General features: G+C 38.5%; 1 protein-coding gene across 1 annotated transcript; it reads right to left on the bottom strand.

Annotated features, from left to right (window-relative positions):
• Positions 1-528: 528 nt before the first annotated feature.
• LOC112217649 (adhesion G protein-coupled receptor F5-like) lies at positions 529-22221 on the bottom strand. Its single transcript, XM_042300798.1, has 19 exons — positions 22177-22221; positions 19758-19861; positions 19279-19327; positions 10226-10384; positions 9900-10067; positions 9741-9764; positions 9491-9649; positions 9183-9338; positions 9041-9076; positions 7717-7811; positions 7358-7419; positions 6142-6254; positions 5653-5834; positions 5327-5497; positions 3885-5246; positions 3641-3682; positions 3487-3537; positions 1604-1664; positions 529-1487 (listed from the first exon to the last, which is right to left on the bottom strand). Exons 2-19 carry the CDS (start codon positions 19857-19859, stop codon positions 1435-1437), a joined length of 3045 nt encoding a protein of 1014 aa, XP_042156732.1. The 5' UTR covers positions 19860-19861; positions 22177-22221; the 3' UTR covers positions 529-1434.
• Positions 22222-23047: the final 826 nt, after the last annotated feature.

Genomic DNA, 23047 nt, shown 5'->3' with positions numbered 1-23047 from the left:
ATATGTTTTTACACATGCATACAAAACATGTAAGTAAGTAAGCCTGGGAAAAGTAAGCCTTGTCCAAGCCAGAATGGCCCATAGTGCAGGAGCCTATCTCCTGTTTTTGTAGCATGAGGCAGCTTGATTTACTGTATGTACATCCTCTGGACACTCCCTAGACTAAACATGCTACTGTATCAATGGTTGCCAGAACAACACAACAAAATTGTCTAATTAACTAATTAATTAAAGTATTTTAATAATTTTCTTTTAACTAATAATTAAACTTACAGAAATATGTGCCATTTCTTGAATGTAAACAAAGTAGCCTAAGTGCTCTGTGTGAAACGAAACCAAGAAAGACCCATTACCTTCCATGCTCTTTAGTTAACATTGTGCAGTCCTTCAAATAATTATTATATCATCATTGTGCCAACTACCGTATCCCTACAGGCACGTGTACAGTTGGGATGTCAAGATATAATGGTCTATGATTAAGTTAATGCAAGATCATGCGAAATCAAATCAGATAATGTGCTGAACGACTGCTGTTTGCCACATTTTATTTAAATAAAAAAGCAAAGCATGCATGCAACATGTAAATTGATAATAGCCAACATGAAGAGACAAAACGAGATACATCATGGATCATAAGTGAGGTCATAAAGCTGATCTACAATGGATTTGACACATAATAATTGTGATAGAACATATATTTTTGTGATACAATGGAGTTTGTCTGCACAAATGTTGTTACTGTGTTGTGTCTTCTCAACACACGTTATTATTTTGGTACAGAATAATAACTCAATTGTAGCACAACGGTTGGGACAAATGCATTGTACATCAGTGTGTGCGGTGCCTATCTTACATTCCGCTCAATGTAAAGCCGTTATTGCCCTCTTTTTAGTCTCCCTCAGAATTTGCATACACACATAATGACTTAAACCATGATATCAACAACTATTCTTTAGCATCCAAAGAGCAATGTCTTAGACAAGAGAACATATGACCTTTTACATGTAAATTAAACGTAATACAAATTGTGACAAAATGAACATTGAATTATTCAAAGAGAGAATGTAATGTGTTATTTCAGGAACAATCTCAATTCTTCATGTTAGCTGATTAATCCATTTACACAGTCATACTCTTATTTAAACACCCCCACCCCACAAAAAAAAGAATAATCATGTTATTCAATATAATCCTCAATAATCCAGATAAAAAGTTCAAATACCATATAGTTCAGAATCAATCGCTTTGTGTAAGACATAACCCCTAATGATGTCACTGAGAGTTGGGGTCAGCTCTTAGTGGCAGTCACTTCAAGGTCACACTCAAGGTGTTATCTACTCTAACCCAGTGCGTCAATTGATGATGTGCGGCAACACCTTTTGATTGTTTCATTATAATCACATTTGTTGCATTGAGTTAAGTGTTGATGAAAGTCTATGATGCACCAGTAGGGCCGGATGTTGGAGCTGCAGAAACATTGAAAACATCTGGAACAGTAGGAACAATAGGTCAAACAATGGCACTATGTACTGTAGTATAAGGGCAACTTAATGGGAAGTTGTGCCCAATTGCCTAAGAGTATTGCTTTATACTATAGACCTACTTCTCCTCCGTATCCGGAAAAAGCCCAAACCACCTGACGATGATGTTGCAGCACTTGTGGTCTGAAATGAAAATATAATATTGATAAGGGAATTTGTATGTTTAAGGAAATGACTAAAGAATTCCACCCTGAAACATAATTATTAGATTATGTAACATGTGTAATGAATAAATTAGACTAACGTAACTATTGATAAACTTAAGTCCAATAAGGTTTGGTTGAGATAAGTAAGGGAGAGAAATGTGTGTGTGTGTCTAAGAAAACACAGAGGACAATTAAACATGACAACAATTAAACATGACCTGACCTGGTTAGAACTTTCAAAAACTGACGACATGAAAGAGACACTGTCAAGGTCCCTCTCATGAGGGAGGGAGCGGTATGGAACTGCCAGCTTGGTAGTGATATACGAGGAGTGTGGACTGTGGGGAAAGACACATCCCACCTACTGTTTGTGTGTCTGTGTGTGCGTGTAATCCCCCTACTGTTCGTGTGTTGGTATCACGTTCTGACCTTTATTTCCTTTGTTTTGTCTTTATTTAGTATGGTCAGGGCTTGAGTTGGGGTGGGCAGTGTATGTTTGTTTTTCTATGTTTGGTTTCTGTTTCAGCCTAGTATGGTTCTCAATCAGAGGCAGGTGTCGTTAGTTGTCTCTGATTGAGAATCATACTTAGGTAGCCTGGGTTTCACTTTTGAGTTGTGGGTGTTTGTTTCCGTTTGAGTGTTTGCTGCCACACAGTACTGTTTCGGTTTTCGTTCATGTTCACGTTTATTGTTTTGTATTTCATAGTGTTCAGTTTATGTCTTAAAATAAACGTTATGGACACTTACCACACTGCGCATTGGTCCTCTGATCCTTCTCGCTACTCCTCCTCAGAAGAGGAGGAAGAATGCCGTTACAGTCGGGGTGTGCGTGTAAGTAGGTGGGGGGTAGGAGTTATAAAATGATATGTCTTTGTATTATGGACTTCAGAACGTTCTCTGAATAAACTTTACGGACCTTTTGCAGAAGCTGAGTCTTTGCCTAATTATCATTAAACCCAGGGTCTTACAAACCTAGGGTATTGGTCAAAGCTTAAATAATTGTTTAGTTATCATCATTGGGATTGAAAATTATCGTGACAAATATAAAACATTCAATACTAGCTTAAAGGTAGTAAACTTCCTAACATGTTCAACAAAGTCATAAATACAATAAAATGGTCACATGAGTAAGCATAGACAATAGTGTAATAAACCTGTTGTGGCCAGCAACAAATAATTTAGATTTATAACATAATTATTTAATTATAAACATAATCAAACTATATTATGCAGCCACGACACAACAGTGGTAGGCCTGATCACCGACAACGACAAGACAGCCCATAGGGAGGAGGTCAGCCAAGCCATAAGACTCCTGAACAGGTAATCAAATGGCTACCCAGACTATTTGCATTGTGTGCCCCCCCAACCCCTCATTTTACTCTGCTGCTAATCTCTGTTTATCATATATGCATAGTCACTTTAACTATACATTCATGTACATACTACCTCAATTGGGCTGACCAACCAGTGGTCCCGCACATTTGCTATCCCGAGCTATCTGCATTGTGTCCCACCACCCGCCAATCCCTCTTTTACGCTACTGCTACTCTCTGTTCATCATATATGCATAGTCACTTTAACCATATCTACATGTACATACTACCTCAATCAGCCTGACTAACCGGTGTCTGTATGTAGCCTCGTTACTTTTATAGTCTCGCTACTGTATATAGCCTGTCTTTTTACTGTTGTTTAATTTCTTTACCTACCTATTGTTCACGTAATAACTTTTTTTGCACTATTGGTTAGAGCCTGTAAGTAAGCATTTCAGCGCACGCGAAAAAAAAATCCCTTACCTTTGTGCGGTTGGAGGACACTTGTGACCTTCCTGTCAGAGCTTCCCGGATCTGAAAGCACAGACAAGGAGTTCATCAAAAATATTCATTGTCATTACAAAGCACATTACAATACATAATATGAGAGGTATCAGTAAGTGGGTCAGGAACATACCTTTTTGTCCAAAAGTGTTCCAAATACCAAGATGAACAAACCCTTTGAATGATAACATGGTGAAGGATGGAATTACTATACCAAATTCAGTATATATTTAATTGTAAACATTCATCCAAATCTTAACTTAGTATAACATGCCATCGGGAATTTAATGCATTTAAAAGAAAAAATCTTTCAAGTCAATTGCACTTATTAACCGAGGACCAGTTATTTACTAGTGTTATTTAACTGAGTTAAATACCTGTAATGAATTGAAGATTGCAAACACAATATGGATTCCTAGATTGTTTGGTGTAGTCATGGTTCCTACTCCTAGTCCCCAGGTAGTACCAAAGAAGGGAGTCAGAATGGCCAGACACCTGGCGATGACCACCAAAGCATTTCTCTCATCTGGCTGAGTAACATCCCTCACACCTCTCCTCAGCATTTTGAACAGAACCACAATCAGGATCAAAAGGTTGATGACCACTATGGTCAGGGCAGGGATCACAAAAGCCAGAAGGGCCTTTGACTCTGTCCAGTTGAGCCAGCAAACCCCATCATTATCTCTGATGTATTGTTTCCCTGGGGCTGTCACTGCGATAGTTATGACAGCAATGATGAGGGGAGCTCCATAGCCCAAAGAAAAACTGATGGCCAACATTGCTGGTTTAGACATGTGAGAGAACACCATGACAGTCCAGTAGAGCAGCAAAAGGCCTGAGACCAACATCCAGAAAAACAGAGCCAGGTAGAAAAAGTGGATGAAAAATGTTGCTGTGGAACACGCAGCAAGATCTTTTTTTTCATTTTCGGAAATTGCTCCACCAATAATGAACCAAATGTCAGCAATCAGAAGGGAAACGGCGATGTTCACTATAGAGACATGACGCATGTAAGATGTGTTGTTTCCAGTCACAGCATTCCATACCAACATCTCAATGATGAGACACACAACCAAGCAACCCATTGATATGCCAACTCCAATGTAAGTGATAAATTCCAAAGCTCGAAACACAGCTGGAATGGAAGGCGACATCAAAATGGAGAAGGAGGTCAGATGATTACAGTGACAGGTGACAGTGGCATTCTTTTCAGACTGCAGTTCACATCCTTTATCATCCCATCCTCCAAGGCCGTCAAAAAGGTTGAAGTTCCAGAAAACACACTGAGGATTGGCCAGTTTCTTGTCCAGTACGTCAAAACTGAACGTCACATTCTTGATTGTGCCATTCACCTTCACCAGAACCACTTTTCCGTTGATGGTGTTGACACTGATGACACTGTTGTTCAGACTGCTACTGTTTCTCGCAGGTAAAACATTATCCAAGGAGTCAAATGTTATTATGGTGATTGAATTGAAGGAAGCTTCAGATGCCGGTATGTCTATCAGAACAGATGAGTTTAAATTGAATAAGTTGTTGATTGAGTTGTTGACTGTGGTTTTGTTTAAAATAATCCTTGGCGTTTCTATGTCAAAAAAGTCATCGGTAAGGAAATTGGAAAGTGTTTCAATGGTGCCCAGAAAGGCTGAGCTTTCGTTTTTGTTGAGGTTTTTGTTTAGATCAACCCAGGAGGCTTTTGCTCCATTTGAAGTAAGTACACCTGCCGTTTCCAGGAAATTCTAGAGATCGAGATAGAAATCAGAATTAGTACAGGATTACTGAAATCCTAATAAAAGTGAAACTGTTGATGTCAACATACCTTCATCAATGGTTTGTTTATTGGGGTACTTCGGGACACATTTGCAACATTTTTTAGAATATTAACAATAGTAGAAATAGTTGCAGGTGATGCAACTATTCTACCTAGGAGGTTAAAAGTACTGTTGCGGAGTCTTTCCAAAAAAACTGGAAGACCAGTCCCCACTAAAGCCTGTGTGGAATTAAAAGTGATGAAAGAAAAACAAGTGTGTATAAGGATTGATACTATATACAGTACTGTAACAAAGCAATACCATCATTACTAAAACATTTTTATGTAGAGTATATTTTATATCCAGTGAAAATGTTTTTATGTTAACATATTACCTGAGATAAAAAAAACAGGTTTTCAATTTCTTTTAAGACACAGTTATTCTCCCGAACTGAAAAATGTCCATTTTCTTGACAAATAGCAGTCTTTTGACCTACTTCATCCAATTTGCAGTCAGCTACAACTATCTCATTCACTTGTCCACTGCCAAAGATCGTATTATTCAAGCAGGTAAACCCTAGAGAACAATGGGATTTGTGAAATTATACAATATTTATAATTGTAATCTTATAGATATTACAACTGTAGATTACATGTCATGAATTATGGGATTACATGAAGGCGAATTTAAGCGAAGTTCTTGTGACAATATTTTTGATGCACACCAGAAAAGCAAGAAAATGAACAATTCATCTAAAATCAACTGACATGTACTGCTGCCACAGTTTAAACTCATCAAAATACTTTTTGAATGTATTTCAGGACAAGTAATAACTAACTTGGTCCACCAAATCCACCAAATACTAACCTAATCAAGTACTTACTTATTTTATATTTTTCTCCAAGTGTTGAGACAATATCCTCTTTTGCTTTTGCAATTTCCACATTATTGACAATTGTTGTTATAACAGTAAAATCTGCAATAACACTTCCACTCCTATTCATGCGAGAAAAAAATATCAGAAAACATATCCACAAATGAATAGCATGCATTAGCAAAAATAGCCCATACATACACTGTATAACATCAACCCCAAGTTCTTTTCATTTCGAGGGGAAACTCTTGTCTCTGGGGCAGTGGAGGATTTAAGTATAGGCGACATGGGCCTGGGCGGCATCATGGGCCTGGGCGGCATCATGGGCCTGGGCGGCATCATGGACCTGGGCGGCATCATGGGCCTGGGCGGCATCATGGGCCTGGGCGGCATCATGGGCCGGGGGCGGGTCGCCCGCACAACATCTTTTAGAATGGTGACATTTGCGCAATCCGTTTTCTATCGCTCATTTGCACATCACGTCAATGATATCATGAAAACGGTGGTTCGCCCAGGGAGCCATACAAGCTAGAACCGCCACGGCTCTGGGGCATATACTGAAAATGTATTTGTTATATTGGACATTTTAGACCACAGTTTAAATTGTTAGAATTTCAGCAACCTTCAATTCTTTACATTTGTGCAGCAACTATTATATGGCCCATACATCCCTCAAAATCACCTGAGTGTCACGTCCTGACCTTAGTTCCTTTTTTGTCTCTATTTTAGTTTGGTCAGGGTGTGAGTTGGGGTGGGTATTCTATGTTTGTTCTGTGTGTTATAGTTCTATGTGTTTGGCCTGGTATGGTTCCCAATCAGAGGCAGCTGTCAATCTTTGTCTCTGATTGAGAACCATACTTAGGCAGCCTGTTCCCACCTCATGTTTGTGGGTAGTTGTTTTCTGTGTCTGTGTTTTCACCATACAGAACTGTTTCGATTTTCATTTCTTTCCTGCACTTTGCTAATTTTGAATTTTCTCGTGTTCTGATATAATAAATTATCATGGACACTTACAACGCTGCATTTTGGTTCGATCCTTCCTATACTCATCATCAGACGAAGAAGAAGTTTGTTACATTGGGATTGAAATTATACATTAAACTGAACGTTGAGAAATTTAAGGCGACATTTAGTATTTGAATATTCAAATTATTAGCACATGAAATGAAATAATATAAAATGATAAAGTATTGAATAGAGGTAATAACACTGGAGCAAAACTTACTTGAACCTATTTAACTTTGCTGATATGAAGCCTCGCATGTTTCTCTTATATATGACTTTGATCTGTGTGAGACAGTGAAATGATTATTGATCAAGAGTGATTTCAAATAAATTATTGAAAAGGACATGAAATGAACATTTGGTACATATCAAACAAATTGTAATTTGTCACATATCATGCGAAATTTACAATGGACATCCACAAATTAATACATACCATACGAAATGTAATCTGTCATACTAAATGGAGTGAGACCGATTTACATTTACTATGTTACATCTAACCCTGAGTCCAGGTTGACACTTTACATTACAGCACATGGACATTGTGATAAGCATGAGGGAATATAGTATACTCACAGTTTGATCAATATCTTTGAACATTGCATTATTTTCATCATTGAAGTTAGAGTCAAAGGTGATAGCCATAGTAAATTGTAGGTTCAGTGTGTTTTCTAAAAAAAAACAGAACAAAATATAAGAATACGGAAGTTAAAAATGTAATTACACATTTGTATAACTGAGGTTGCTTTTGACCGTTTTGTTTTGTTCGCACTAAGGCACAGTGGAACAGAAAAACAATTTAATGAAGACATTAGAGTAACTGTTTTTTTGGCGATGTCCAACTTCTTTCAAACATGTAACAAGGAAATAGGTCAAATTAAGGAGGGTGTTGTTGGAGTTGTTGAACTTTCTGTGTTTTTATGTTGGTACTGAGGTACAGTGGAACATAAAAACATGATATATAACACATTGGTGTTACTGGAATATTGGTGATGCCCGACTCAATAATACCACAAGGAAATACCGTAGGTCCAATGAAATGACATTATTGATTTGTTTCTTTGATGTTGTACTGGAGGGGTTTGTTGGAGTTGTTGAACTTGCTGTGGACTGTTTTGTTGTTGGCACTAACGCGTAAAAGTATTTACTTTACTGATATTGCTGTGTACCACTGAATAATTGCATTTTGTTTAACAGAGTAGTTATGTACCGTAACTACATGGAATAAGGAACTTACTTGTTACGGCAGGAGTTGGAGTGCTCAAGTTATTTGTCATGGACTTTTAAATATATTTAATTAACCAACAGAGAATCTATTTTTGAAGATGTAAATTACTTTCCATACACAAGCCATAATTTGTTCATTGTGTAATACTCTGAGATAGCCTAGTGGTTAGAGAGCCTAGTGGTTAGAGCGTTGGACTAGTAACCGAAAGGTGGCGAGATTGAATCCCCAAGCTGACAAGGTAAAAATCTGTCGTTCTGCTCCTGAACAAGGCAGTTAACCCACTGTTCCTAGGCCGTCATTGTAAATAAGAATTTGTTCTTAACTGACTTGTCTAGTTAAATAAAGGTAAAAAAAGATAACCCAAACAAAATCACATCTGAAGAGGTCAGTGGATTTTTGACACTGTGACATATATTTGAAATACATTGAATATTGTGTAAAACCAGTACTTGTTTCCTCTTCTACTGGAAAAGGTGTGGTAGCAGAGAAATATGAGATGATTATGATGCTGGCTGGTTCTCTAATCTGTTTTACAGCTTGTTGGCTTACAGCTGTAGGTCTCAAGTAAATATACAACTATGAATAACACTATGGCAAGTTGCTCTTGGTAAGACTCTAATTAGTACAGTAAAACGTTTGTTAATTAAATAGTCATGAATAATTGTCTCATACCTGGTGTTGGAGATGGTGTTGTACAAGCCGTCAGATCTATGTGGTAAAGGAGATAGGGGTAAGCTTAGAGTGTAAATGTTGCTGAACGAATACATAAACATTGATTAGACTAGCACAGTGGAGGTGGTAAGGAAACAGTTACTTGTGATTGGCTGACAAAACGGTCCATAAGAAGGAATGGCTTTGATACATCCACAGGAGTCATCAGTGATGTTGTCACAGGACCCATAAGAGAGACACTGGTCACATGACCAACCATACTGATCCTCACATCTGCATGTGTTGTTTGGATAGCATGCTGTCAATGAAAGGAGAGTGGATTGAACATCATCATATCAATGTTTTCTGTGAGACCAACTATTTGAAAATAACTGAACCAGTTGTTGAATATATTTTACAATGCACAAGGAATTAAAACTCAAATGAGCAACAGCAACAGAAATCTCTTACCAGTAGTGAAGTTCACCTCTGTTACACTTAACACATTGGAGATCAGGACAGGGTAGGTCAGGCCACTCACACTTGCCCTAAGTACATCTATCAATGTAGCTGAAATATCTGTCATGTCCAACTCAATTTCAATAATTTCCCCATAAGTGGTTGATGGCTCTATGGAAAATTACAATTGAATAAATCATGACAAGCATGTCTATTATTTTCAGTAAATGTAATCTATTGCTTGAGTAACTTCTTGGAATACCTGCTGTAGTAGTTGGACTTGGATCTGTTGGGATTAGGTAAAAGACGTGTCACCAAGAAGAATTACGCAGCTGGGCGACGTTGCCAAAAACAACTACATACAACTACAACAACAGGTACAATGTCAAACAACAAGTGGAAGTGAGAATCAAATAGTTACTTGTGATTGGCTGACAGAACTTTCCATCAGAAGGATAGTTATTTAGGCATCCACGTATTTTACCATCAACGATCTCACCACAGGACCCATAGGAGGAACACTGATCACATGACCAACTATACTGGTCCTCACATCTGCACCTGAATGCACTGGGGTCTGAGGAGCATTCTGTGAATGGAGGGGAAGTGGACTGATTATCCTCAACATGGAGATGCCAACAACGTCCAAGTTAGTTTTTTAAATACACCCTTTACTAACACATGAGCCCTGTAAGGTCTTGAACCTTTTATAAAATGAAGAAAAAAATAACAATTAAAAACTCTTACCGGTAGTAATGTTCATGTCTGTTACATTTAACACACTGGAGATCAGGATGGGGTAGGTTACACTTTTCACATGGAACTTTAGGTAATGTATGTCTTCAAGTGGAATATTATAGACGTCCAACTCAACTTCACCAACTTTCTCAATGAGGGTTGCTGTCACTGTGGAAACAATTCAATTCAAAAGATCTTTATTGTCCCCGAAGTGCAATTCTTGTGGACCATAAAAATAAATATACATACAGTACCAGTCAAAAGTTTGGACACACCTACTCATTCCAGAGTTTTTCTTTGTTTTTACACTTTTCTGCATTGTACAATAATAGTGAAGATATCAAACATATGAAATAACACCTGGAATCCAGTAGTAACCAAAACATTTTGTATTTGAGATTCTTCAAAGTAGCCACCTTTTGCCTTTGCAAACTATTGGCATTCTCTCATAAAGCTTCATGAGGTAGTCACCTGGAATGCATTTAAATGAACAGGTGTGCCTTGTTAAAAGTTAATTTGTGTAATTTCTTTCCTTCTTAATGCGCTTGAGCCTATCAGATGTGTTGTGACAAGGTAGGGTTGGTTTACAGAAGATAGCCCTATTTGGTAAAAGACCAAGTCCATATTATGGCAAGAACAGCTCAAATTAACAAAGCAAAACGACAGTCCATTATTCCTTTAAGACATGAAGGTCAGTCAATCTGGAAAATGATGATGAAACTGGTTCTAATGAGGACAACCACAGGAAACGAAGACCCAGAGTTACCTCTGCTGCAGAGGATATGTTCCTTAGAGTTAAATGCAAGTCAGATTGCAGCCCAAATAAATGCTTCACAGAGTTCAACAGACACATCTCAACATCAACTGTTCAGAGGAGGCTGCGTGAATCAGGCATTCATGGTCAAATTGATGCCAAGAAACCACTACTAAAGGACACCAATACTAAGAAGAGACTTGCTTGGGCCAAGAAACACAAGCAATGGTCATTAGACTGGTGGAAATCTGTGCTTTGGTCTGATGAGTCCATATTTTAGATTTTTGGTTCCAACCGTCGTGTCCATGTGAGTCACAGAGTACTGTAGGTGAACAGATGATCTCTGCATGTTTATTTTCCACCGTAAAGTATGGAGGAGGTGTCATGTTGTGGGGGTGCTTTGCTGGTAACACTGTCTTGATTGATTAGAAATCAAGGCTCATGTAACCAGCATGGCTTTCACAGCATTTTGCAGCGTTACGCCACCCATCTGGTTTGCGCTTCGTGGGACTATCATTTGGTTTTCAACAGGACAATGACCCAACACACCTCCATGCTGTGTAAGGGCTATTTGACCAAGGAGAGTGGTGAATTGCTACATCAGATGACCTGGCCTCCTCAATCACCCAACCTCAACCCAATTGAGATGGTTTGGGATGAGTTGGACCACAGACTGAAGGAAAAGCAGCCAACAGTGCTCAGTATATGTGGGAACTCCTTCAAGACTGTTGGAAAAGCATTCCAGGTAAAGCTGGTTGAGAGAATGCCAAGAGTTTGCAAAGCTGTCGTCAAGACAAATGGTGGCTACTTTGAGGAATCTAAAATCTAAAATATATATTGATTTATTTTTTGGTTACTACTTGATTCCATATTTGTTATTTCATATGTTTGATGTCTTCACTATTATTCTACAATGCAGAAAATAGTAAAAATTAAGAAAAACCCTTGAATGAGTAGGTGTGTCCAAACTTTTGATTGGTACTGTACATTTAAAAAAAATATATATATATTTTTTTATATATATATATATATATATATATATATAGATAGATAGATTTATTTAACCAGGAAGGGCTCATTGAGATTTAAAATCTCTTTTTCAAGAGCGTCCTGGCCAAGATAGGCAGCACCAAGTCATTACAAAAATTACAGACAAACAACATGAAAAACTACAAGTAATCTAGTAAAAACCATAGAATTCACAAGAGTATAACAAAATCAAAAACAGCAAATTAAAAACATTGACAGGTCAGGGAATCAGTCTCAAGATCATTCATCAGTGATTTAGAAATACCAATCGGGACAAGTTCTTCCAGTTTAAAAGTATTTTGTAAGGCGTTCCAAGACGATGGCGCAGAGTACATAAAAGCTCTTTTACCAAATTCAGTTCGGACGTTTGGAACAGTTAGCAGGATAAAGTCCAGGAAATGAAGAGAATACCCACCACATTTCTGAACAATAAAAATGCCCAAATAAAATGGTAGTAAACCCAAAATGGCTTTATAAATAAAAGTATACCAGTGACTGATCCTACGAGTGACTAGAGAAGGCCAGCCAACCCTGGTATACAAAGTGCAGTGGTGCGTAAGGGTTTCGCAGTTTAAAATAAATCTCAAAGCACCATGGTAAAGGGTGTCAATTGATCTCAAACCCTGAGCGGAAGCATTCATATATAAAATATCCCCATAGTCTATTAAAGGCATAAATGTAGCTGATACTAGCCTCCTTCTGGCTTCAAAATAAAAACAGGGCTTATTCCTAAAATAAAACCCAATTTAAAATGCAATTTAAAAGATAGGCCGTCATCAATAAAATTCCAAGATATTTATATGAGGTTACAACCTCAGTCTCCTTGCCCTGACAGGTAGTAGTAGGTGAAATGTTCAGAGGTCTATTTCTTGCTTTAGAAAACACCATTAGTTTAGTTTTGTCAGTCCAGATAGTCTAGTGTTTGGACATGTTCTCTCGAATGACTTGACTGGCAGAATGGGCTGATGGATTAACAGCTGGGCCAGTTGATATACCACTGCCATGACTGTGAACTATTGGTTAGGCTTAGTGTGTCGTCTTAGAATCATTGCTAAGGTTAAAAGTATAATGAGGATGAGCTTCAATTGACACAAGGTATGTTGAACAGTATAAAAAGCAGTTTGGAAAGCTTTTGTAAGAGATGAGGCACAACAGTAAATAACAGTATCATCAGCATAAAAATGAAGTTGCGCATTTTGGACATTTTTGTCTAAATAATTTATATAAATAGTGAATAAGAGAGGACCAAGTACAGAGCCTTGGGGCACACCATTAAAGACAGACAATTTAACCTCTCTGAGCACGGAACCCGGTAGCGGGCTGAAATTCCACAACATACGGTGATCGCTAGATAAATAGTCATATTAAACATTCATGAAAATACAAGTGTCTCACATGTATCGAAAGCCTAGAATCTTGCTAATCCAACTGTGGATTTACTGCGAAAGAATACGATGTGATTATCTGAGGATAGAGCCCAGAACAATTTCAACCAGCACAGGCTAACAAAATCACAAACTGCATTAAAATAAATCGTTTACCTTTGACGTCTGTTTGCAATCCCAATGCTCATTGTTACACAATGAATTATTTTTTGTTTGATAAAATCAGTTTTTATAGCCTAACACGAAACATTTTGTGAACCGCTTGTGTCGTGAATTCCGTCTCATTCCATTTTCGACGACACATTCGAGGTAAATACCCACACAGAACGTGACTTTTCCAGTCATGTTTGGTTTCACTGCAATCAACTGGTTTGCTGGTAACACAACCAAACCTGATGGGTCATTTTGCAGGACGTATTGACTGAAAGAAACCGATTTGAAGACAACAAGTAATGACATCATTGTGCACCAATGATTTGCCCGCTGTTTTGTTGATTGACTTTATTTTAACCCAATGACCACTGATCGTCTTGAAATCTAGCTGGGTAGATAGCCAATGAGCTGAGGTAAACGGCAATAGGTAATGTTTGTGTGTTGCAAGACCAATCCATGTAGTAAACTCCAGCGTAAAGAGAGTCATTCGCTATTGAAGTTTCATACCGGAAGGATCAATGCATATTACGCACAGTGTTGTTTCGCATATTCAGCTGTTTACATATCAATCAGTATGGCGACTAAGTCAGGGAAAGCTAAATCTAAGTCTAGATATACAGATCTACACACAATTTTAGAATACATTAATCGGAAAAGTGAGACAGAGATTGTTGTAGGATGATTCATTTAGCGATTCCCAAGTGGAGAAATATTTCTTTGAATGGAGAGGACATCGTTTTGGACTGGTAAGTTCTTCTCATGCTAATACCCTTGTTTGAAATTAATAATATAAAATATTATTTGTGATTTATTTTTAGAAGCAATATATAATAATGTAATGTAATGTAATGAAATGTGAGATGTGTGTGTCTGCCGCCCCACCCCAACCCACATGAAATAGCCTATTTGAGGCTGTTGAGGGGAGGGCAGGCCCACAACAATGGCCAAAGTGAAATGGAGACAGTAGATACAGCTGGTCTGTTGTAATATAATAAAGACAGTAGATCTAGCTGGTCTGTCATAATATAATAGAGACAGTAGATCTAGCTGAAATGTCATAATATAAAAGAGACAGTAGATCTAGCAGGTCTATAATAATATATTCAACCTTATGTTCCCTGTACTCTATATATATATATATCTGTTTATTATACCTGTTGATACAGGGCTCATATCTGAAACTATTCTAACTGAACATTTTCTTTCACAGTGACACTGACTCCGAATGGCAGCCCCCAGGGCCAAGGTGTCCATCCCCCACTGAAGCTGGTTCATCCAGCTCCTCCCACAAGTGGTGTTCATCTGCCCAAATGTATTTCTGCAGGCATGGATGTGCCTCAGGGCCAAAAGGGCACAGCATGGAGGCATCGCTGTGTTCTTTGCAAAATGAAGTCCCCAATCACCAGCACCACATGCTTGGTGACCCTCTGCTTTACAGCACAAAGAGACTGCTATGGCACCTGGCATCAGCAGCACATATTGTGTAGAGCTTTGGCAAAGTGGGTGGGGTTATATCCTTCCTGTTTGGCCCTGTCCGGGGGTCTCATCGGATGGGGCCACAGTGTCTCCTGACCCCTCCTGTCTCAGCCTCCAGTATTTATGCTGCAGTAGTTTATGTGTCGGGGGGCTAGGGTCAGTTTGTTAGATCTGGAGTACTTCTTCTGTCTTATCCGGTGTCCTGTGTGAATTTAAGTATGCTCTCTCTAATTCTCTCTTTCTCTCTCGGAGGAGGACCTGAGCCCTAGGACCATGCGTCAGGACTACCTGACATGATGACTCCTTGCTGTCCCCAGTCCACCTGGCCTGGCTGCTGTTCCAGTTTCAACTGTTCTGCCTGCAGCTATGGAACTCTAAACTGTTCATATTTACTCTTGAGGTGCTGTCCTGTTGCATTCTCTACAACTACTGTGATTATTATTTGACCCTGCTGGTCATCTATGAACGTTTGAAAATCTCGGCCATAACCAATCAAGAAATGTCGCAGTCATTCCGCTTGTTCAAGGGGTGCCGACAGGGGTGCCCTATTTCGCCTGCTCTCTTCGCTATAGTCATGGAACCCCTTGCTACTCGCATTCGGGCATGTGCCGATATAGCTTCTGTTAAAATAAAGGACACAGCACAAAATTTCCCTATATGCAGACAATGTTCTTTTGTTTTTGTCCAAGCCTAAAACTTCTATTCCACCCTTACTTAACTTGATAAACACATTTGGCTCCTTCTCTGGCTACAAGATAAACTGGCAAAAAAGTGAGTTGATGCCAATATCACGGCCTGTGGATATGCAATTTCTGCAATCTACCCCGTTTAGAACAGTGATGGACAAGTTCACAAGCCTTGGCATTGTAGTGACAAGAGACCTTGATCAGCTATTGAAAGCGAATTGGGACATGAAAATATATCAGCTTAAACAAAATATAGATTTTTGGAAAACTCTGCCTATCTCCTTGGTTGGTCGTATAAACGCTATTAAAATGGTTGTCCTACCCAGGTTTCTTTACCTCTTCCAATGTCTACCCAATTTCATACCACAAAGCTATTTTAAGAAACTGGATTCAATAGTAACTCCATTTTTATGGGATAACAAGGCAGCCAGAATTTCAAAGAAGCATTTATGCAAGTACAAAATAGAGGGGGGCTTTGGCCTTCCTCACTTTAAACAGCATTATTGGGCTGCTAATCTGAACATTGTGTCTTTCTGGAGGGAAAGTTTACCTGCGATGAGACAGAAGGATATGCCTGCATGTATTTTGATTGAGCAGGCCTCCTGTCAACGTTCCTCACTCCCTGCACTTGTTAATAGCCCATCAGATGTGAAAAAATCCACCTATGACTCTAACCCAGTCATTTTTCATACTCTTAGGATCTGGAAACAGATTAGGTATTTTCTTAACATACCCACTGTATACATTGACAGCCCGATTTGCCTGAATCATGCTTTCCACCCCGCATTGGATGATGTGGTGTTTTCACAGTGGAGGGAGAAGGGGCTCACAACAATTGGTAATCTATACATAGATGGTCAGTTAGCTTCATTTCAACAATTACAGGGAAAGTTCAACATGCCAACAACACATTTTTTCAGATACCTCCAAATCAGGAATTTCGTAAGGACACATATCCCACAGTAAGGCATGAAGCCAGATAGTCCTACATTAGATAGCTTGATCCTTGTCAAACCCCATTCAAAAGGGTTGGTCTCTAGACTGTATGATGTGCTACAGGCCCACATAGAGGTATCCACAGACACCATTAAAAGGGCTTGGGAACAAGAACTTGGGTCAGAAATCTCAGATGAGGACTGGGTAGAAGCTCTGAGGAATATAAACCACAGTTCAGTGAATGCCAGACACAACCTTGTACAGTTTAAGGTGATACACAGGTTACATTACTCAAAAGTAAAACTGCATAAAATATTCCCGGACACCTCACCACTGTGTGAGAGGTGCAAGCAGGATGAGGGGACGTTGACCCACTTATTCTGGACATGTCCTAAATTACATGTTTACTGGGCTCTCATTTTTGATTATTTATCTAGAGCCTTTGATAGAGTTCTAGCCCCAGACCCATTGACCGCTCTGTTTGGTACAGTTGATGGGAATAACCACGAAGGGAAAGCTGTCTCTCTTTGTACTCTATTAGCCAAAAGGCTCATATTGCAATTTTGGAAACTGGAGACTGTACCCATCTTTGAAATGTGGTTACGGGATTTAGGGAATGTAATACATATGGAGAAGATTCGATACAATACCTCCAATAGAAGTCCAATGTTTTACAAAATATGGCAGCCGATACTGGATAAATGGTCTAGTCCCGCTTCATAACTGGGTTGACGATCTGCTGCTACTCTGTGCTGTACTCCACTCAATATCTATTTTTGTCTTAACTACACTGCTTGTAATGACTATATGCTGTCTTCTTATACATGTACCACCTAATAGGATTTTGTTTTATTTGTGTATGTGTGAGTTAAGTTTTGTTTTGTCCTCTAAATTGGCCATCCCATTCAACAGTACAATGAATGTCATTGTTAGTATTGCTGTCTTTTTTATTTGATTTTTTATTGTAAAATAATAAACATATTATTTAAAAAAAAGAAAATCTCGGCCATGTTCTGTTATAATCTCCACCTGGCACAGCCAGAAGAGGACTGGCCACCCCTCATAGCCTGGTTCCTCTCTAGGTTTCTTCCTAGATTTAGGCCTTTCTAGGGAGTTTTTCCTGACCACCGTGCTTCTACACCTGCATTGCTTGCTGTTTGGGGTTTTAGGCTGGGTTTCTGTACAGCACTTTGAGATATTAGCTGATGTATGAAGGGCTATATAAATAGCCCTTCGGGTCTTCCAAATATTGAAAGTGTGTAAATAGTTACCCATGTTATTTTGTAAATGTATATATTTTTTTTCTTTATAATTTTTCCCCCATTTTTTTTTTGAGGGGGGGGTGTATTAGAATACCATTTTGGCATTTTGTATGTAGTTATTTGTTTCAAAATGTATACCTTCACCAATTTGGCCACTTGGGTACATTTGGGCTACTTGTGTGGGACACCTGGGTGACTTCATGATAAATGTCATGTAGCACACTCATTTTGGAAGTTATCATTCTGACACTTTGCACAAGTACTGTTGCCCTCTTATATTTTTCACTGAAATTGTCCCAATCATCCTATCTGAATGTTTGTTTAATCTTGTTAATTTTAAAGATGATGATACAACAATAAAAAGAAAAAACATATGTTTTTTTTCATTGTATTATCTAAACCAGATCTATTGTGTTATATTCTCCTACATTCAATTCACATTTACACAAACGGCAGTGTTTTCTTTCAAATGGTACCAAGAATATGCATATCCTTGCTTCTGGGCCAGAGCTACAGGCAGTTAGATTTGGGTATGTCTTCAGGCAGAAATTGAAAAAAGTAGGGGGGTAGCTCTAAGAGGTTATTAATAGCCTTCCAAAACTTTCTAGGGTCATTCAGGTTATCAGTGGTAACAGACATAAAATATGCAGACTTGGCCTTCCTGTGAAGAAAATAACACTTGTTTCGTAACTGCCTAAAAATAAGCCAATCAGCATCAGAACATGATTTCCTTGCTTTAGCCCAAGCTGGATTACGGTCATGAATAATACAAGACAGCTCAGAAGAAAACCATGGATTATCCCGCCCTTTAACCCTGAACCTGAGGAATGGGGCGTGTTTGTTTACTATTTGGAAAAAAAACATCATGAAAGAATTTCCAGGCAGTTTCCACATCAGGGATAAACTCAATCTTGCTCCAGTCAAAATAAAACAAATCATGGAGAAAAGCCTGCTCATTAAAACACTTCAAATTTATCTTACGAATAAAAAGTGGGTTTGTCTTAGGAACCTTAGTATTTCTAACAGCAACAACAACACAATGGTCACTTAAATCATTACAAAAAACACCAACGGCAGAATATTTATGTAGAACATTTGTCAATATCAAATAAATCAGGATAGATTTATCTGGGCATTTAAGAAATGTAAGAAATAAATAAAAACATGCACGCAGCAAAAATCCTGCACACAGCAAATATCCTGCACACAGCAAATATCCTGCACACAGCAAATATCCAATGGCAAAGGGCAGTGAGATAAATAATGATGTTTTAATCATTTCGGATTTGTGTGAGCATAAAAACATGATTTTTTTTGGTCATTTTCTAAGGTGTCTAAAGGCACATTATGGGGGCAGACATGTAGGTTTGAGCTGACTCACCCTCTCGCTTTTCTCCAGAAGGAACTTGTGATCCATCAGTGGGTGATTCCTGGAAAAGATAGATGAATTTTTTAAAAATTGATTTGTATCATTGCGTCAAATTAAGTATGTGTTTTAACACTCAGAAAATTCCCCTATATGTTTTTATTTCACCTTTTTTTAACCAGGTAGGCCAGTTGAGATCAAGTTCTCATTTACAACTGCGACCTATGTATTGGCATGGTAGATACACAGGGATGTGCAGTGTTATTACAATGTGGATACAGTTACACAACTGTGCTGTTTGTGTAATTTTAATGTATACATGCTGTAGTTGCACCAATGGAATGAACAAACAAATCTGTTTTGAAACATATTATGTTAATAGTGATACATCTAAAGATATGTAGCTCAAACAATATTGTATTTCTCTGACATTGCTTAAAATTGCCTTGTGAACATTTTTTTTTAGTTTAAGTCCATATTTACTGGCCTCTTACCTCTGATGTTACATTTGGAGTTTCCAAGCAATCTTGTTTTTCCAGACTAGAGCAAAATACCAAGAGGACACTTAAGTAGCAAACTGTCTTTGGTGAGGCCATATCTGTATGAATATAGCATAAGATATACAAAACAAAACATCATACAGTCAGTATTACACATTTGACATTTTTCCCCAATGGAACACCAGATGGTGTACAGATTGTGAGATAGCATGGTTGCAAAACAAATTATACAATAAAACACAACTAAATAAGCACCAATTATGGTGACAGCTGAGGTATTTGTGGGCTGTTTTCTTGATTATGTTACTTAGTAATATTCATTAACCTGATTGGAATGCTAAGAAGAAAATTGTTGCGGTCTGATGAAGAAGGAAACATATGACTGACCAAATGGTTGGTCACGTCTCTGCTGCATTTTGGTGAATATATTAACTTATCTTTTCTGTACATACTGATCCAATCGCAATAAATTTAATCTGAAATTCATGCTCAAAATGATGCACATAGCATGCACTCCTGGATCTGTATACTACATACAATTGAAGACAGAAGTTTACATAAACCTAGGTTGGAGTCATTAAAACTAGTTTTTCAACCACTCCACAAACGTCTTGTTAACAAACTATAGTTTTGGCAAGTCAGTTAGGACATCTACTTTGTGCATGACACAAGTAATTTTTCCAACAATTGTTTACAGACAGATTATTTCACTTACAATTCACTGTATCACAATTCCAGTGGGTCAGAAGTTTACATACACTAAGTTGACTGTGCCTTTAAACAGCTTGGAAAATCCCAGAAAATTATGTCATGGCTTTAGAAGTTTCTGTGAGGCTAATTGACATAATTTTAGTCAATTGGAGGTGTACCCATGGATGTATTTCAAGGCCTACCTTCAGACTCAGTGCCTCTATGCTTGACATCATGGGAAAATCAAAAGAAATCAGCCAAGACCTCAGAAAAAAATGGTAGACCTCCACGAGTCTGGTTCATCCTTGGGAGCAATTTCCAAACGCCTGAAGGTACCACACTCATCTGTACAAACAATAGTACGCAAGTATAAACATAATAGGACCAGGCAGCCGTCATACCGCTCAGGAAGGAGACGCTTTCTGTCTCCTAGAGATTAACGTACTTTGGTGTGAAAAGTGCAAATCAATCCCAGAACAACAGCAAAGGACCTTGTGAAGATGCTGGAGGAAATAGGTACAAAGTATCTATATCCACAGTAAAACGAGTCCTATATCGACATAACCTGAAAAGCCGCCCAGCAAAGAAGAAGCCACTGCTCCAAAACCGCCATTAAAAAAAAGCCAGACTACGGTTTGCAACTGCACATGGGAACAAAGATTGTACTTTTTGGAGAAATGTCCTCTGGTCTGATGAAACAAAAATATAACTTTTTGGCCATAATGACCATCGTTATGTTTGGAGGAAAAAGGGGGAGGCTTGCAAGCCGAAGAAAACCATCCCAACTGTGAATCACGGGGATGGCAGCAACATGTTTTGGGGGTGCTTTGTTGCAGGAGGGACTGGTGCACTCCACAAAATAGATGGCTTCATGAGATAGGAAAATGATGTGGATATATTGAAGCAACATCTCAAGACAAGTTAAAGCTTCCTGACTGCAAATGGGTCTTCCAAATGGACAGTGAACCCCAAGCATATTTCCAAAGTTTTGGCAAAATGGCTTAAGGACAACAAAGTCAAGGTATTGGAATGGCCATCACAAAGCCCTGACCTCAATCCTATAAAAAATGTGTGGGCAGAACTGAAAAAGCGTGTTTGAGCAAGAAGGCCTACAAACCTTACTCAGTTACACCCGCTCTGTCAGGAGGAATGGGCCAAAATTCACCCAACTTATTGTGGGAAGCTTGTGGAAAGCTACCCGAAATGTTTGACCCATGTCAAACAATTTAAAGGCAATGCTACCAAATACTAATTGATTGACTGTAACCTTCTGACCCACTGGGAATGTGATGAAAGAAATTAAAGCTGAAATAAATCATTCTTTCTACTGTTATTCTGACATTTCACATTCTTAAAATAAAGTGGTGATCCTAACTGACCCAAAACAGGGAAAATGTACTGGGAATAAATGTCAAGAATTGTGAAAAACTAAGTTTAAATGTAGTTGGCTAAGGTGTATGTAAACTTCCGACTTCAGCTGTATGTACAAATAAGATATGAGAAAGATGACTTATTTTAATAATTGTGACACAGTGTCACAAACATCATATGTTGTCTAAGAGTCCTTCATTTACTCTTCTGTATTCACATTGTTAAACCTTGAACAAATATTACATTTATATTTATACCTGAACCCTGTGAAAGGTCATACTTAAAAATGAACTCAATCAAATCGTTTACATCATTTCAATATAAAACGTGAAAGGTAAATGTATTATCTTACCTCTCTGACTCTCTAAATTGACTTCTCAAGGAAGGGCAAAAAGGTTTCTGTGTGTCTCTTGCCAATTTGCCACTGTACTCTGACTCAGAAGGGTTGGGTTTTTGCGGAAGAGACATTTCAGTTGAATGCATTCAGTTGTACAACTGACTAGATATTGCCCTTCCCCTTTCCACATTTCACATCAAAACAGTTGATGAAATATAATAAAGGCACTCACCTCCTTGTCCTTGAATTGCGAGAGTGTAGTTGAGTCAGAATCTTGATTAGAATACAAAAATGTGATCATATTAATCCCGTGCTAGCCTCTCTACACTGGAATCCTATTAAGGCTAGGGCTGATTTCAAGGTTCTACTGCTAAACAACAATGCATTACATGGACCAACTCTCTCTCCGATTTGGTCCTGCAGTACATACCTACACATACATTATGGTCACAAGACGCAGGACTTATTCTTCCAAGAATTTCAAAGCAAACAGCTGGAGGCAGGGCTTTCTCCTATAGAGCAACATTTTTATTGAATGGTCTGCCGATCCATGTGAGAGATGTCGACTCGGTCTCAACCTTTAAGCATTTACTGAAGACTGATCTCTTTAGTAGGTCCTACTAAAGGGGCGACAGGGTAGCCTAGTGGTTAGAGAGCTGGACTAGTAACTGAAAGGTTGCAAGTTCAAATCCCTGAGCTGACAAGGTACAAATCTGTCCTTTTGCCCCTAAACAGGCAGTTAACTGTTAGCTGACTTGCCTAGTTAAATAAAGGTTAAAATAAATTGAGTGTAGTCTGGCCCCGAGGTGCAAAGGTGAAAGACAAGGCAGTGGAGTGATGAACAACCCTTGCTGACTCCCCCTCTCTTCACTTGGATTCTCTGCCT

Source organism: Oncorhynchus tshawytscha, linkage group LG18, assembly GCF_018296145.1.
Source record: "Oncorhynchus tshawytscha isolate Ot180627B linkage group LG18, Otsh_v2.0, whole genome shotgun sequence".
Taxonomy (NCBI): Eukaryota; Metazoa; Chordata; class Actinopteri; order Salmoniformes; family Salmonidae; genus Oncorhynchus; species Oncorhynchus tshawytscha.
Note: the sequence above shows the minus strand (reverse complement) of the source record. Positions and strands in the feature narration are given on the sequence as shown.

Bases quoted from the DNA above. Each gene is read 5' to 3' on its own strand.
- LOC112217649 (XM_042300798.1), bottom strand. From the start codon at position 19,859: ATGGCCTCACCAAAGACAGTTTGCTACTTAAGTGTCCTCTTGGTATTT. The intron at 10,068-10,225 runs GTAAGAGTTTTT...CTCCATTCACAG, and splicing joins AGACATGAACATTACTACCG to AATGCTCCTCAGACCCCAGT. The intron at 3,538-3,640 runs GTATGTTCCTGA...CTGTGCTTTCAG, and splicing joins GAACACTTTTGGACAAAAAG to ATCCGGGAAGCTCTGACAGG.